Source organism: Xenopus laevis, chromosome 8L (assembly GCF_017654675.1).
Source record: "Xenopus laevis strain J_2021 chromosome 8L, Xenopus_laevis_v10.1, whole genome shotgun sequence".
Taxonomy (NCBI): domain Eukaryota; kingdom Metazoa; phylum Chordata; class Amphibia; order Anura; family Pipidae; genus Xenopus; species Xenopus laevis.
In genome coordinates this window covers 77,919,224-77,935,333 of record NC_054385.1, presented here as the reverse complement: position 1 = coordinate 77,935,333, position 16,110 = coordinate 77,919,224, and the positions used below count along the sequence as shown (strand labels likewise).

Below are 16,110 nucleotides of genomic sequence, written 5' to 3'. Positions count from 1 at the left end.
CTGGGCCACCCCGCACAGGCACCCTTGCAGCTTGCAATACCCAGGGGGGCAGCAGCAGTTCTACAAGCACCACACGTCCCAGGTCACTGTCGGGAGGATAGCGATCTGATCCGAGCCTATCGGGCCCAGAAGGACAGGGATTTAGAGGATCCGTAAAGCGGACAGGGTTTTTCCCTCCACACCCACCCACATCCAGCTGCCCCCTCCGCACTCCCTTACAACCACCTGTACTCTTACCACAGCCCCATAGCCAAGGTGCCCCAGGGGTTGCCCCCACAGCTTCTACGCCTCCAGCCACATGGCCTGTAGCTTCCCATGGAGCCCTCCGACTGGTCCATTACTGGTCCTTTAAACTTGCCAAAAAACGAGCAGCAGTCCAGTATGGCAGTCAGGTACGGAAACTCACCAGTAGCTGCTGCATTTCTCACCCTAGACTTGTACTCGAGTCAATAAGTTTTCCTGGTTTTTGTAGGTAAAATTAGGTACCTCGGCTTGTAATTGGGTCGGCTTATACTCGAGTATATACTTTTCTATTCAAGGTGACAATCTTATATAACATTTTTTTTTACAAGAGACTGATTATAGCTTATATTTGTTACTGATCAAATTTAAAAAAAAAATTGAAGGCTTTATTAAACATAAAGAGAAAGCACAACAGATACACAATGGTATATGCTTACATCAAAAAAACAGAGAAAGGAAAAGTACCCCGCTAACAATCTTACTTGGCACTTACTTATATGAATTGTTTCAATACCTGTTAGTTTAAAGACTTAGTATATTCCAGTGCAAACCCTGTGATTGTCGTTAGACCAATCCCAAGAATTGTTAAATACTAAATTGCAGTGCTACAAATTAATTATATCATTAATAAGATTGAAATTAATTGTAGATAAAGTGCAGTGCAATGGAATTCATTCAATTAAATTAAAAGGATTTTGATAAGAACCAATAGATAAATCTGCCCACAATAAAATTGATTATAAATTGTGGCAATATTGTTTAATGAGTGATTGTAGTATCTACGTCCAGAATGGACAACAATTAATTAAGTGCTTTTCAGTGCTAAATCAATAATTCATTATAACTCAGGTAATGAGTTATAATGATTTAGGTCAGACCTCTGACTTAGGTCAGACCTCTGCTTTTATCTTAGGATAAAATATTGTGACACAAGTAAAGGGTTAGTCAGTGTGTTTTATATGCTTACATCAATCAAGGGTTTATGCCCTCTACAATTTTACAAGGTTGGTTTAGAACGCAAGTGTTGGCAATAGATAAGGCTGTTGCAAGGAATATTTACACAGTGGGTATTATTTCAGGTGTTTTTGCAAAATTGTGTTCACACACAAACCATTTTCGCACACTCATGTACCACCTTAAGTTACTTAGATTGTCTGACCAGTGATGCCAGATTTGTGTATATTTGAGCAATTGTTCATTATGTTTTTGTCCATAATGGTCTTTTCCAGTGTCACCATTTCCTTCATAGCCTGTATACACTTCTTGAATGTTGGTAGCGTGGGATTTTTCCAGTGCAGAGTGAGTAGCCTCCTGGCCTGAAACAAGGCTTTTAAGATGCACAGTTTTGAGCCATAATCCTTTGAGCATCTGAGGTCCACAGTTAAAGACAGTTTCTGGCATTCCAAGATTGTGCCCCTCTCTTAGTACTCTGCAGTGGTGATACTCTTTTGCATGCCTTTTCTACCAGGAGAGCTGACCAGGGTGAGAAATTTATACCTGAATATATGGCCCATAGCTTATACAGTGTGTGGGGGGATTTCCTGGTGTGTGTATATATATATATATATATATATATATATATATATATATATATATATATATATATATATATATATATATATATATATATATATATTATATATATATATATATATATATATATATATATATATACATACAGCGGGTATACTGTATAATATCTGCCTAATATTAAAGCTCAGCATGGAGAACACCCTTTTTGCTATAAACACCAGGAAGTGCCATAAGGTATAGTCAAAATATTAATACTACTTGGGAGAATAACATAGGCCCAAGTCAAGGGGGTACTGGAGCCTATGACTTCCATGGAATAGTCAGCGTAGATAGATATATTGGCAGCTTGGAAACAAATTGGTCCCTGCATCCTAAGCCAGTGAGAGTACTTTTCGCAGTACGCAGTGCTTAAAGCATCCCGGCTATTAAGGGCCTTGGTGGTGCACCCAAGAGACAGTCTATTGGGAACTCTGTGTGCCCTCTCAATGGCAAAGTGTTGTAGAGGTGAGCATCTCCGAAGGTGGTTCTTAGCCATGTTACCAAGAAAGTCTCAGGTGTATTACCTTCTGCATGCTCAGGAAAGTTTATGAACCTCAGATTGCTGCCAATTTTCCAAATTGACGGTTTTGTCACTGTCATTCGGTCACTATCTTCAGGATGGTCCGGTACTTTCCCAGGAGGTCACTGCATGAGTATTCTAGGTTGCTGATGAGGGACTCTACTGATGTTGTGCGGAGATTCTGGAGGTCATTCCTTATGATGGAGATTTTGATTTCGGTTGTCAGGCCACTCCCCCTTATATAGCTTATTAGCTGTGATTATAGCTATGACAAATGCACTAGATAAATAATTTGTTTACTCCTTTTGATCTAAATTTCTGTTTGCACCGTGTAATGTGGTGTTTTCATGAAACATATACCTGTTGCTTCCTCGTTTAAGTGATTTATGGCATATTAAAATTGGGAATCATACTACACAAAATAATTTGCCAAGTTTACATATCTTGCAGATTTCAGTGGTTACATGTTGGGTAAATGTGAAACTGTGAAAAATATTGACAACATTTTTTATACAACTTTTTTTTTGTGTCATTAATAGTATGAAACACAGCAGCACCTTGACAGGATGGTTACATGATACAAGTTTCTACAGAAACAGTGGGACAGTGCCACAATAGTGTATTTTAAATGCACACCAGTGTAATAGTAGGGTCAGACAACTCACCCTCTAACCTACAACATTTTGGATACTGTACTTTCACCTAATATGTTGTTTTTTTTTCTTATATGAGGTTATTTACAAGTATATTGATATATTGATATTTTTTGGCAGTCTGATTCTCTGCTTTAAAACACTGCTGCAGGTCGTGGAGCGCCATTTAGGAGATTAGGAGAGGCTTCCATGTTGTATTTCTGTGTGAAGTACCTACTGTATGTTTAATATAATTATGTTAAAAGTTAACATTTTAATTGTGACTAAAAGCAAAGTATAATGGTTGTGCCTGCTCTGGAAAGAGTAATCAGATGGTTCAGTTGTAGTGAGTTAATGATCACAATTATCACATTGATAACATAATTTGTATGTGTGTGACAAGGAGCTTACACTGTAAATTAAACCAGGGCTGATGTAAATGATAAACAATCTCTGTAAAGCATTGCATAAATGTGTTAATACACAACAGTACACAAGGATAATAATAATTTAACATTTTTTTTGCTATTACAGTCTGCTGCGTACCTGAAAATTCATCTCTGTAGAGCACTCCATTGCAAGATCTCTGTGAGTGGCAAATAATCTGCTATATTTTTTACTTCATAGAAGGTTACTTATAACTGTCAATTTTTAACAAGCATAATAAATAGATATACCAAAGATCTCCGCAATTACAGAGTTAGGGTGGTTAGAGTTACTGATTGTTAACAATATAATTAAGAAGAGGTAACATAAGGTCAATGTGCAGTGCAATAAAATGTATTATATATTATGCTTCAGTATTATAGCCTTTGCTACAAATCCAAATTAAGTTGTATAAATGGATTTTGTTGTAGCGCTTTACTGAGAAATTTACTGATGAAATTATGGTCTTGGCCTTCAAATCCTGAGAGATGGGGGATGCTTAAATGGGGTCTTAGAGGGTGCGACTGTTGCATTGCGGTGATTGTTTATGTTAGTGCACTATATTGGATTAGATGATTACAATTACATATTTTTTTCACTGTTCATAAAATTCTTTGGGTTATTGTTTATGTATTCTTGTGCCAATGAGACTCTGAGCACAATAAGAGTTACTCCCTTATTTTTCTTGAAGGTTAGTTTACCAGAGGGTATTTAATGTCTGGTCACTCCTTTGTTCCTTGTTCTCTCTCTCTCTTGAGTACAGGATCCACGTAGCTTGTGTATGTTTATTATATATATAATAAACTTGGTTAACCCTTTCACCTCAAGAGATCTCTGGTCTTTGGATTTTTCCCCAGCAGGATTTTAATAGGAATGCACCAAATCCATAATTTTTGGGATGAATCTAATCTTCCACAATGATCTGGCCACATACCAAAAATCCAAACCCCAATCTACTAAAACATTTTTATCACAACCAACAAAACTGCATAAATTGTGAATAAAAATGTGTCCCCTTTAGCCTATTTACTGGGTGCCCTTAGGCCAGCCACAACCCTATGCCCACCAACTGGTCAAACCAGTTTGCATATGCAAATTAGGGGTGGGGAGGGAAATCACGTGACTTTTTGTCACAAAAAAAGGAAGTAAAAGATGCTTTCCCCTTCCCACCTCTAATTTGCATATGCAAATTAGAATTTGGTTCGGTATTCAACCAAATCTTTTAAGAAGGATTTGGGGGTTCAGCCAAATCCAAAATAGTGGATTCTGTGCATCCCTACTGCTTACCCCTAGTTCCAGCCCTGCTACAAAAGTGCTGGGATTTGCCTGAATCCCCACATATTAGATTTCTGTCTTGCTGCTATGCTCACTGACCCTAGCAACTAGGCTTTTATGTCTGCAGAATATTGAAATATAAATAAAAGAGAACCTAAACAGAAAAATAAGCAATAAAAAATAACAACAATTAGTGTGATTTCACTTTGCTCTTTAGTTGCCATGGCTCACCTCTATGCAATGCAATGTTCCACTGGATAAAGTCTTCTCTGTAGATACAGTACTGTAGAATTGGTAAATGTACCCTGTAGTGTTTTAGCCTTGTAGCAGAGAATAATATGTAATGCCATTACTATTCCTGGCTTAAAGGAAAAGATAATTCACTGGGGTGCGCCAAAATGTTAGTTGCCCCCCCCAATGAATTCAATTAATATAATAAAAGTATGTGTTTAATTAAAAATCTAAATATTTTCTGAGAACAAACATGAAATGGCTGAATAGTCTTGGAAAGATCCCTGGGTTGGTACATTTTTTTTCCCAAAAAGGAGCACTGCACTGATCATGGGGAAAGACAGGATTTATACACAACGTAAATCCCTTTTCCCTCAGTCCCACTTACACATGAGATAGGCTGCTCCCTGTAGGTAGGAAAAACACATTGTCCAATAAAAAACATTCCATCCCCATATAACCTGCACTCCTCTTCCATACATCGGTGTTTAAAAAGCAACACCAAAACTTGAGCCATCATCAGGAACTACAGGTCAAATACAAACACATATTTATACATATAGATCTAGGGGAAAGGTGCCAAAAAAACTCAAATGACGCAAGTTGTGGGCGTGTGTGAGCTAATTACGTCATCATTAATCACCAAATAGGAAATATATATATATATATATATAATGCTTTATTAGGGAGGGAACAATTTGCTGCCTTTAGGACAGAGGGAAAAGGGATTTACGGTGAGTATAAATCCTGTCTTTCCCTCACATCCCTACAGGCAGCACTTACACTTTAGAGTTCAAAAACAGTCTAAGAAGGGCGGGATTTTAAGAGCACGAGGCATCCAAGACAGATTGACCAAAGGATGCTTCTCGAGATAGTGAGACGTCCAATCTATAGTGTTTTGCAAGTGTGGAAATTTTTGACAGAAACCCCTGCATACTCTGCCCAAGATGTTGCCATTGCTCTAGTAGAATGTGCCTTTAGTTCATCGGGAACTTGCTTACCAGCTTCTTGGTAAGCTATAGAGATAGCCATCTTAATCCACCAAGCTATAGTTGCTTTAGGGCAGAGACACACACACTGCTAGTTCGGGAGGTTAGTCGTCCAGCGTCAAATCCCTTCTTCTTCAGTCGACTAATCTCCACAAACTGCCTTCAGTTGACTAATCTCCCCAAACTGCAGCGGGATGATTCAACTTTCTGAACACTTCGGAAAACTAAGCATTCCGAGTGCCATCCCGCTGCCGATTTACATTCTAGCCGGCAGGAAGGCAGTTCAGGGAGATTACTCGCCGAAGAAGAATCAATTTGTCGCTGGCCAATATATGAAAAGTTTTTATCCTGTTTAAATAAATCAGAAGATAGCTCTTCACATCCAGAAGATGCAATTGTTTCACCTTATTACTTTTTTGGATCTGGAAAAAAAGAAGGCAATGAAACTTCAAAGTCTCTATGGAATTCAGAATTTACCTTGGGTGAGAACGATGGATTGGGTCTTATAGTAATTTTGGTAGGACCTGGAAATATGGAAATGATATGGCCTGTAATTCTCCAATCCTTCTGGCTGATGCTATGGCTGTTAGAAAAACAGTTTTTACAGACAAATGAGAAAAACATGCTGTGGATAAAGGCTCAAACGGAGGTTGACATAATGCCTTAAGGACTAGGCTTAAATTCCATTTGGGTACACAAACTCGATGCTTAGGTTTCAAATTGGAAATAGGTTTTACAAACCTCTATGAGAAAATTGTCTGCCAATGCTTTGCATCTAAATACTCCTAAGGCGGATACCTGAACTTTAATGGTGGTGCCAAGTTCTTAGAGAAGCCCTCTTGTAGAAAATCCAGAATGACTGGTATCGAGGCAGATTCTGTCAAAACATTATGTAGTTTACACCAACTCCTGAATTTATACCAAATCCTTTGATATATTTGGTTTGTAATTTGTTTTCTACTCTGCAGGAGTATCTCAATTACACCTGAAGATACCCCTAGGGACAACAGCAAATCCTTCTCAGTTTCCAGGCATATAGCTGGAGGGCACTTGGAATTGGATGAACAACTGGCCCTTGAAAAAGAAGATCTTCCCTCTGTGGTAGCAGCCACGGATGTGCTCGAGAGCTGAATTCGATCTGAATACCATGACCTGCACGGCCAAGCTGGAGCAATTAGAATTACTGTGCAATCGTGTTGTTATTACTTTTGGCAACATAGAAAGAGGGGGGAACACCTAGGCTAGTGTGAAAGACCATGGCTAAACCAAGGAGTCTGCCCCCATTTCTCCTTGACCTATATTTAGGGCAAAGAATTTTGTCAGTTTGCAATTTTCCTTTGAAGCCATATGGTCTACTTGGGGAATTCCCCAATGAGAACAAATTTGTTGAAATACCTCTGGATTGAGAGCCCATTCTCACGGAAGTATCTCTTTTTGGTTTAGGTAATCTGCCCAAGAATTTACACTGCCCACTCGAATATTTTTTGTGATCTCACAATCAAATCTTTACTTCTTGTGCTGCCTTGATTGTTTATGTAAAAAGCTGCTCTGTCAGGGCTCGAAGGCTCTGTTGGGATTTTGTGGAGCAAAGAGGAAGCTACTAGTTCAATACAGTTTGTGGTATCAAAGGGGTTAGGCAAAAGAGTAAACAAAGTCCAGGCAAAGGGTCAATCCAGACAGCAAGGTTTGTAATCCAAATAACAGGCAGAGGTCAATAACAAGAATCAAGGAATTTAGCAATAGATCACACCCAGGAACTCACAAAGATGAACCTATATTTGGGCAAGGTCTGCAATGTTCTGGCTCCTTAAATAGGCCAGTTTTGGTGCCTAAATGGCCCTAAATTATCCAAAGAAAAAAAATCCTCATTATGAGCATTTTCCTTCAGGGTCAGAATCCTTAGCATAAGATGTACCCTGACCTGCTGACTCCTCTGAGGAAATCTCTTTACCAATAAGACTTTCACAAACAGAATTATCTGCTACTTTAGGAATCATTGAGGTTTTAACAGTTTCCAGGGTCTGTGACATAGTATTTTTAAACCAGGACATAAAATCCGACATAGCAGAGTAGAGGGCTCAGGCAGCTGAATTTTCTCTCTACATTAGTTACATAAATGTATGCAAAATGGTATCACATGCAGCACAAAAATTATCCCCAGAAGGCCTCTTAGATTCCTTCTCATTTTTGGTATCTTTAACCATGGCTTCTTTAACCTTAGGTTTTTCTTTGCTCTTTAAAAGCGCAGGGTCAGACATGGCAGCAGAGGCAGGGGCTGAGTGAAGGGACCAGATAAGCGCGTCTGAGGAGACCGCGGCGAGAAGCAGACTGTCACGCTATCCGGGATGCCTTTTTTTAAAATGGAGACCTGGAAGTAGCAAACCTCCCGTGTCGCCCTAAGCTTGCAAGAAGTGAGACGCCATGATGGCATGCGCCAGTCACGGCTCGTACTCCTCTTCCACCCGAGAATTGGACGGCTACAAAAAAACACTGAAGTGGGAAGGCAGGGTGGAGCACTGCCGTCAGCAGAACAAGCACTGCCAGCACCATACTTTAGAGCTCCAAGGGAGGGACACCAATGCGAACCCTACCACCATACCCCGCACAGCAAAGGAGGGATAATACCTCCCCAGGGAGCACAATCCAATGAGTGGCTCCTGCAGTACAACTACCGTGGTAGTTAAAACAACAAATATGACAACGTTAAAAACACTGATCTATGGAGGAGGAGTGCAGGTTATATGGGGATGGGACGTTTTTTATTGGACAATGCGTTTTTCCTACCTACAGGGAGGAGCATATCTCATGTGTAAGCGCTGCCTGTAGGGACGTGAGGGAAAAAATGTGAATTAGTCTTTTTTCATGCACTTAAAAGGAAAACAAAAAAAAACACTATAGGAGTAATTAAGTAAGTGCTGTGCAGGGGGCAAAGTGCAAAACATTGGCACAAACTGCCATGCTTTTTGCACACTTGCACCCTGCCCTGAACTTTTCCGAACTTCTGCAGGTCTCCGAATTGTAAATAACCCGACTTGAGAAAATGCATGTGCGGTGCATATGTGCCAATCTGGGTATCCTTGTAAAATCATTAGGTAAACTATATGCACTTAAAAGTGCATGGGGTGGAGGACATGCTGATTTCTGCACCAAAATACTGTAAAGTTGAAAACAGTTGATACATACATTCAAGGAATTAAACCCAACACATTATGTTCCAAATGAGTAGATTTATAAGTTATTCCTTTTAGATCTGCTCCTTGGAAGCTTGATACATGAAGCAGTACTAAGACCACATGATATCATATAAGGTTCTAAGAATAAAGAAGATAAAGTACCTGAATGATGATTCGATGTAATGATTATTTTTTTCTTCCAACACCTGGATGCTTCTGTTGAGAACTATTCTTATTCCTAGAAAAAAAATAGCAATCAGATACCTGCTACAGTACTGGTGAATTCTTGCTCTTATATCAGGGGACCCCAACTTTTTGTTACCCGTGAGCCACAGTCAAATGTAAAAAGAGTTGGGGAGCAACACAAGCATGAAAAAGTCCCTTGGGATGCCAAATAAGGGCTGTGATTGGCTATTTGGAAGCCCCTATGTGGACTTGCTGCTTACAGGAGACTCTACTTGGCACTATATTTCATGTTTTATACTATACTAGTTTTTATGCATTTAAAGGAGAAGGAAAGCTCCAAGACAGTTTACTGCCAACATATTAGCTACTAGGTCCCTTGCTTTTCAACTTGTTTATTAATGACCTGGAGGTGGGCATTGAAAGTACTGTTTCTATTTTTGCAGATGATACTAAATTGTGCAGAACTATAGGTTCCATGCAGGATGCTGCCACTTTGCAGAGTGATTTGTCTAAACTGGAAAACTGGGCAGCAAACTGGAAAATGAGGTTCAATGTTGATAAATGCAAGGTTATGCACTTTGGCAAAAATAATATAAATGCAAGTTATACACTAAATGGCAGTGTGTTGGGAGTTTCCTTAAATGAGAAGGATCTAGGGGTCTTTGTAGATAACACGTTGTCTAATTCTGGGCAGTGTCATTCTGTGGCTACTAAAGCAAATAAAGTTCTGTCTTGCATAAAAAAGGGCATTAACTCAAGGGATGAAAACATAATTATGCCTCTTTATAGGTCCCTGGTAAGGCCTCATCTGGAGTATGCAGTTCAGTTTTGGACTCCAGTCCTTAAGAGGGATATAAATGAGCTGGAGAGAGTGCAGAGACGTGCAACTAAATTGGTTAGAGAGACGGAAGACTTAAATTATGAGGGTAGACTGTCAAGGTTGGGGTTGTTTTCTCTGGAAAAAAGGCACTTGCGAGGGGACATGATTACACTTTACAAGTACATTAGAGGACATTATAGACAAATGGCAGGGGATTTTTTTACCCATAAAGTGGATCACCGTACCAGAGGCCACCCCTTTAGACTAGAAGAAAAGAACTTTCATTTGAAGCAACGTAGGGGGTTCTTCACAGTCAGGACAGTGAGGTTGTGGAATGCACTGCCGGGTGATGTTGTGATGGCTGATTCAGTTAATGCCTTTAAGAATGGCTTGGATGATTTTTTGGACAGACATAATATCCAAGGCTATTCTGATACTAAGCTCTATAGTTAGCATAGGTATGGGTATATAGAATTTAATTAAAAGTAGGGATGGTTGTACTGTATGTATGGATGCTGGGTTTTCATTTGGAGGGGTTGAACTTGATGGACTTTGTCTTTTTTCAACCCAATTTAACTATGTAACTATGTAACTATGTATGTAACAATAATGCAAGCTAGAATGCTATATTTATTCTGCAGATTAGTTTACCATACCTGAGTAAACAGCTCTAGACACTGTCTCTGTTTGTTTAGGATAGAAACTGCCATATAACCTTGGTGTGATATCACTTCCTGCCAGAGTCTCTCCCTGCTCACTTACAGCTCTGAGCTTAGATTACAGCAGGGATGGGAGGAGGGAGAGGAGCAAACTGAGCATGCTCAAACCCTGCCCTGGAGGTTTCAGCTGAAAACAGGAAGTCTGATACTGAAGCCCATGTGTACACAATAGAAGGAAAGAAATGTGATGTTTCTTTTGACAGAGGATTTAGAGCAGCATTACTCTGAGGGTTTACTGGTGTATTTATATAGACCTTTCTGATAAAGCTTACTTCATTTTAGCCTTTCCTTCTCCTTTAAAACTCCAAGCCTGGAATTTAAAAATAAGCCCCTGCTTTGAGGACACTGAGAGCAACATCCATGAGCTCACGAGCTACTGGTTGGGGATCATTGTCTTATATAGTTAGAAAAAAGACCAAGTTCAAATTTAACTTTTAATGGTGATATTCTAAGACAATTTGCAATTGGTTGCAATTTTTTATTATCTGTGGTTTGAGAGCTTTGTATTCAGCATCTCTGCAGTCTCAATTTCAGTCATTTGAATAAGAGACTGGAATATGAATAAGAAGAAGGCCTGACTAGAAAAATGAGTAAAAAACATGGCAACAACAATACATTTGTTAATTTAATTTACATTTGTTCACTCATTTAAAGCTGAAAAGATTCGGGAATAGAAGGCAATAATTAAAAAACTGTAAAAAAAAATTAATACTAAAAGTTAATTTAAAGGCGAACCACCCCTTTTAGAGGCATTAAAAGAGTCTGCCATCACAACCCCCCCCCAAAGCAGGGCATCCCATAACCTCACGGTTATAATAGAACCAGAAGGGAGTGTAGTGTTTCCACTTATATGTGTGCATGCAAGTAGCAACAATTGGGGTACAAACAAAAATGTGTGGTAGCCATAGAAAATGTAGTATGCATATCATTCATGAAAGGACATTGCTGCTATAATGTGTAGTAACAGCTTCCAAAAGGGTATAATGAATGTTTATTTGCTTCCCTTAAGTCAATGAGAAACAAACCCTGGGAAAGTAAGTACCAGTTCCGTGTAGGAGAGATTTCTATTTCTGACTTAAGACAAGGGTGATGATACACAGATACAGACATATTCTACCAGCATAAGCATTGTGTAAATAATTGGTTTCTTTGATTAAAGGACAACATGACGACTACATTGCATTAAATTGCTAAGGGATTTCTTTATCAATGGCAAAACAGACACTTCTCCACAACAGTCACAAACCAACCCTCCCGAATCCTATATAAATGAACTGAGTTTTACTGTAATGTAGCTAGCTGTATTGATGCTAAATGTAAAAATATTAATGTGGCATTTATTTAAAGGAAAACGTTACCCACAAAATGAACATAAGCAACATGTTTACATAGTTTACACCATATTAAGTAGTATATTAAAGAATCTAACCAAACTGGTCTATATATTTAAGTAAATCTTGCCCATTTACATCTCTTCCCTTGAACCACTATTTTTTGTGATGGTCTGTGTGCTGCCTCAGAGATCACCTGACCAGAAATACTGCAGCTCTAACTGTAACAGCAAGAAGTGTGGAAGCAAAAGACAGACCTCTGTCTGTTAAAGGAAAACTATACCCCACCCAAACAATGTAGGTCTCTATAAAAAGATATTGCACAAAACAGTTCATATGTAAAACCCTGCTTTGTGTAAATAAACCATTTTCATAATAATATGCTTTTCTAGTAGTATGTGCCATTGGGTAATCAAATAGAAAATTGCCATTTTAAAAAATAAGGGCCGCCCCCTGGGTTCATACGATTCACTGTGCACACAAACATACCAAACAAACTATACTTAGGTCACATGAGCCAATTAACAGACAGATTTATGTCTTTTGCTTCAACACTTCTTCCTGTTATAGTTAGAGTTGTAATATTTCTGGTCAGGTGATCTCTGAGACAGCACACAGACCATTACGAAATGGTGGATCAAGGCAAGAGATGTAAAAGGGCAAGATTTACTTAAATATATATTCCTGTTTGGAAAGATTCTTTAATATGCCACTTAATATGATATAAACTATCTGTTGCTTAAGAATTAATTTGGGGGGTATAGTTTTCCTTTAATTGGCTCATGTGACCTAACAAGTATGATTTGTTTGAGTGCAGAGTGAATCGTACGATCCCAGGGGGTGGCCCTTATTTTTTAAAATGGCAATTTTCTATTTATGATTACCCAACACATACTACTAGAAAAGTATATTATTATGAAAATAGTTTATTTACATGAAGCCGGGTTTGACATATGAGCTGTTTTATGCAATATCATTTTATAGAGACCTACATTGTTTGGGGGGTATAGTTTTCCTTTAATGCCTTGCTGACAAATTGGTTTACTAATACCGAAACTGATCTGATTTCATACAACCTGCTGCTAACCTCTCAAGGTTTGAACAGCACATCCAAGTATAATTATCAAAGAGTGAAGTTAGAGGTCGCCACAGTCCATTCATTTCTATGGTATTTTTAAAAGAGTATTTATCAATGGGTGAAAGTAAAAGTGTATCCTTTGATAAATATGCCTTTCAAAATCCCATAGAAATGACTGGAGTGGCGGAATTTCACTCTAGAGGACTGTGCTGACCTCTAACTTCATTCTTTGATAAATATACCCCATGGTCACTTCCCAGATCCACAGCAATTCTACCATTCACTGTATTACTAAATCCTTTATTTGTAAAATGCAGTTGTTAATGACACCACTCCTTTGCAGCTTTCTAATGCAATCAATAGTCTTCCTGATTCCCGCAGAAAACAGCATAAATTGTACAACACAAATGTAAACAGGACTATCTGCCTTGTAGAGATGTGTATAGTTTCTCACATTAAATAAATAACAATTTAAAACATTAAAAAAAATAACTTTTTATTTTAATTCTGACTACTGAAATGCATCTAGCGCTCAGAAGCAATTTTTATGTTTTGTGGGTAATATACAGTATGTCCCCTTTACCAGAATCATGAAAAGCTTTGTGGGAAATCAAGTCTGAAGGTGAGCTAACATCTGTTACATAGTTTCAGAGGTCAGAACCAGCACTGCAGAAGGACAGATACTTCTTTCAATTGCAGTTATATTTACAAATAATTTTTAAACCACTGAAAAATGTTTAATTAATGTATTAACTGATATTTTAATTTGGCCTTGGCTTCAGTTTTGGGATGATTGCACAACTAACAAAACTATATTTAAAAAATAGGCTCAATCAGGGAGCAATGCATTGTTTAATCTATTTACCAATACATTTTAGAAAGTCTACAACACAGAAAAATCTGCTGTGTCTCGGGGTTAAAACGCAGGTTCTTGTTCTGATCCTTATTTTAAACTAATCAAAGTTTTAGCGGTGTATACAAAATAGAGGTTAGCAAATTAGCAGTGCCGACGTACTTTTCCTGTCATGCACTTGACACGAACACTATATTCAAGTTCATCGTCCTTGCAAATCCCATGAAGCAACATCAGCATTCCCCGCCCCTTTTGGCTGCAGCTTTATAAGCACACGTTTTCTGACTTTACTGTCAAATACCCGCGAAACAAAGCGTGAGGCAAGTAAATGTTTCAACTGAACAAGGGTATATAGATGAGGCACTGTCCGGTGCTACAAACATTAATAAAGAGGTTAACACCAACCTGACGGGAACCCGCCATCTTGTGACACTGGTTGCCTTGCCTTTCCCTTTACGTATCCCAGCATGCCGTTGGGCTTACAATATACTACTCTATCTGTGTTGCTGAAACTGGCGCTGTAATTTTTATTTCTTAGTCATTTGTAATTACACATGCCTACAGTAGTTTAAAGATAGTGAAAAATCACAAGTAAGTGTTAATTCAAGCTTTCTCTATATTCTTAAGCATATGATTGCCTCCAAGTGGCAACTCTGTAAAATAGCATCTGTGGGACAGCTAGAGCCCTAAGTCGTCATTGTTAGATTTGTTTTTTGCAGATATTACAAAATTTCTGCTACCAAGTGTATTTATTTTAGTTGTAATATTGGTGTGTAGGCAGCCTTCTCAGGTCATTTTGCCTGTTTATGTGCTTTCAGAAAGAGCCAGCACTTTAGGATGGAACTGCCTTCTGTTAGGCTGCTGTTTCTCCTACTCAATGTAATTGATGTGTCGCAGTGGGACCTGGATTTTACTATTGAGTGCTGTTCTTAGATCTACCAGGCCGCGGTTATCTTGTGTTAGGGAGCTGCTATATGGTTACCTTCCCGTTGTTCTGTTGTTAGGCTGCTGGGGGGTGATATCACTCCAACTTGCAGTACAGCAATAAAGAGCGACTGAAGTTTATCAGAGCACAAGTCACATGAATGGGGGCAGCTGGGAAACTGACAATATGTCTAGCCTCATGTCAGATTTCAAAATTAAATATAAAATAATCTGCTCTTTTGAGAAACAGATTTCAGTGCAGAATTCTGCTGGAGCAACACTGATAGTGTGTGGATGTATTCACTCTGAGGTGTAATTATACCTAAGAATGCTACACTATAAGCTTCTTCTTGTTTTTTTTTCTCCATATCCTCGTTTGAGGTATGATCAGCGACTTTCTTCTGGAACTTTTGAGTGTTTTTTTTGGGGGGTTTGAGAGGACCTTCGCTGTTGCTGAACTGGAGAAAACATTTGGTTTGAAACTTTTAATTGTATTTTTGGAGCAACACTATTAACTGATACAGCGCTGCGAAATATGCTGGCGCAATATAAATAAATGTTAATAATAATACGTTTTGAAAAAAATATTTTTTCCCATGACCGTATCCCTTTAACTTTTCTACTACCCAACCCTCTCTTTTAAGATCTTTATCCCTGTTCCTGATCCATGCACTCCCCATCATGTGACATCAACAACCAGCCCCCCACAGGTGGCAACCCTACATGCAGATGGTACCCAGGTTGACGTTATGCAGCAGCCCCCCATTCCCCCGCTCCAGATCCATCCACATCATACTTCACAAGGTCACCACCCAGCACCACTCCAAGTCCGGTAAGATTCCACCAGAAAGGTGGCAATCAAACATGTAGAGGATAGCCAGATTGGAGTCATGCAGTACTGCTAACAACTGCACCATTGTAATGCCCAACACAATGAATGACACATGAACCCTTAAACTGCCACAGTAAGTTTCTGGACATCGCAAGTTATCCGTTTATTTTTTAGAAACGGCTAACTTTTGTCTTTGTATCCAAGGATATGTGGAAAATAAGCTTCAGTAAAATGCTAATTTTGAGCCCACTTTCAGATATCTTTAATTTTAGCTGTGTTTGCAATATATAAGATGAAAGCAGTGTG

The 16,110-nt window shown here is 38.7% G+C and overlaps 1 protein-coding gene across 3 annotated transcripts in view; it reads right to left on the bottom strand.

Moving 5' to 3' along the window:
- The window catches only part of dglucy.L (D-glutamate cyclase L homeolog), a 28,916-nt gene extending 14,373 nt beyond the window's left edge, over positions 1-14,543 (bottom strand). The window contains exons 1-3 of one of the 3 annotated variants that reach the window (XM_041573012.1): positions 14,454-14,543; positions 9,224-9,299; positions 6,366-6,471 (exon numbers count right to left, since the gene is read on the bottom strand). In XM_041573012.1, coding sequence (XP_041428946.1) covers positions 6,366-6,471; positions 9,224-9,299; positions 14,454-14,517 — 246 coding nt within the window. In that variant the 5' untranslated portion in view covers positions 14,518-14,543. Of the gene's footprint in view, positions 1-3,513; positions 4,137-6,365; positions 6,472-9,223; positions 9,300-14,453 lie in introns of those variants that run through there. The other 2 variants (XM_018230418.2, XM_041573013.1) reach the window with 2 other exon arrangements.
- Between the last annotated feature and the right edge of the window lie 1,567 nt (positions 14,544-16,110).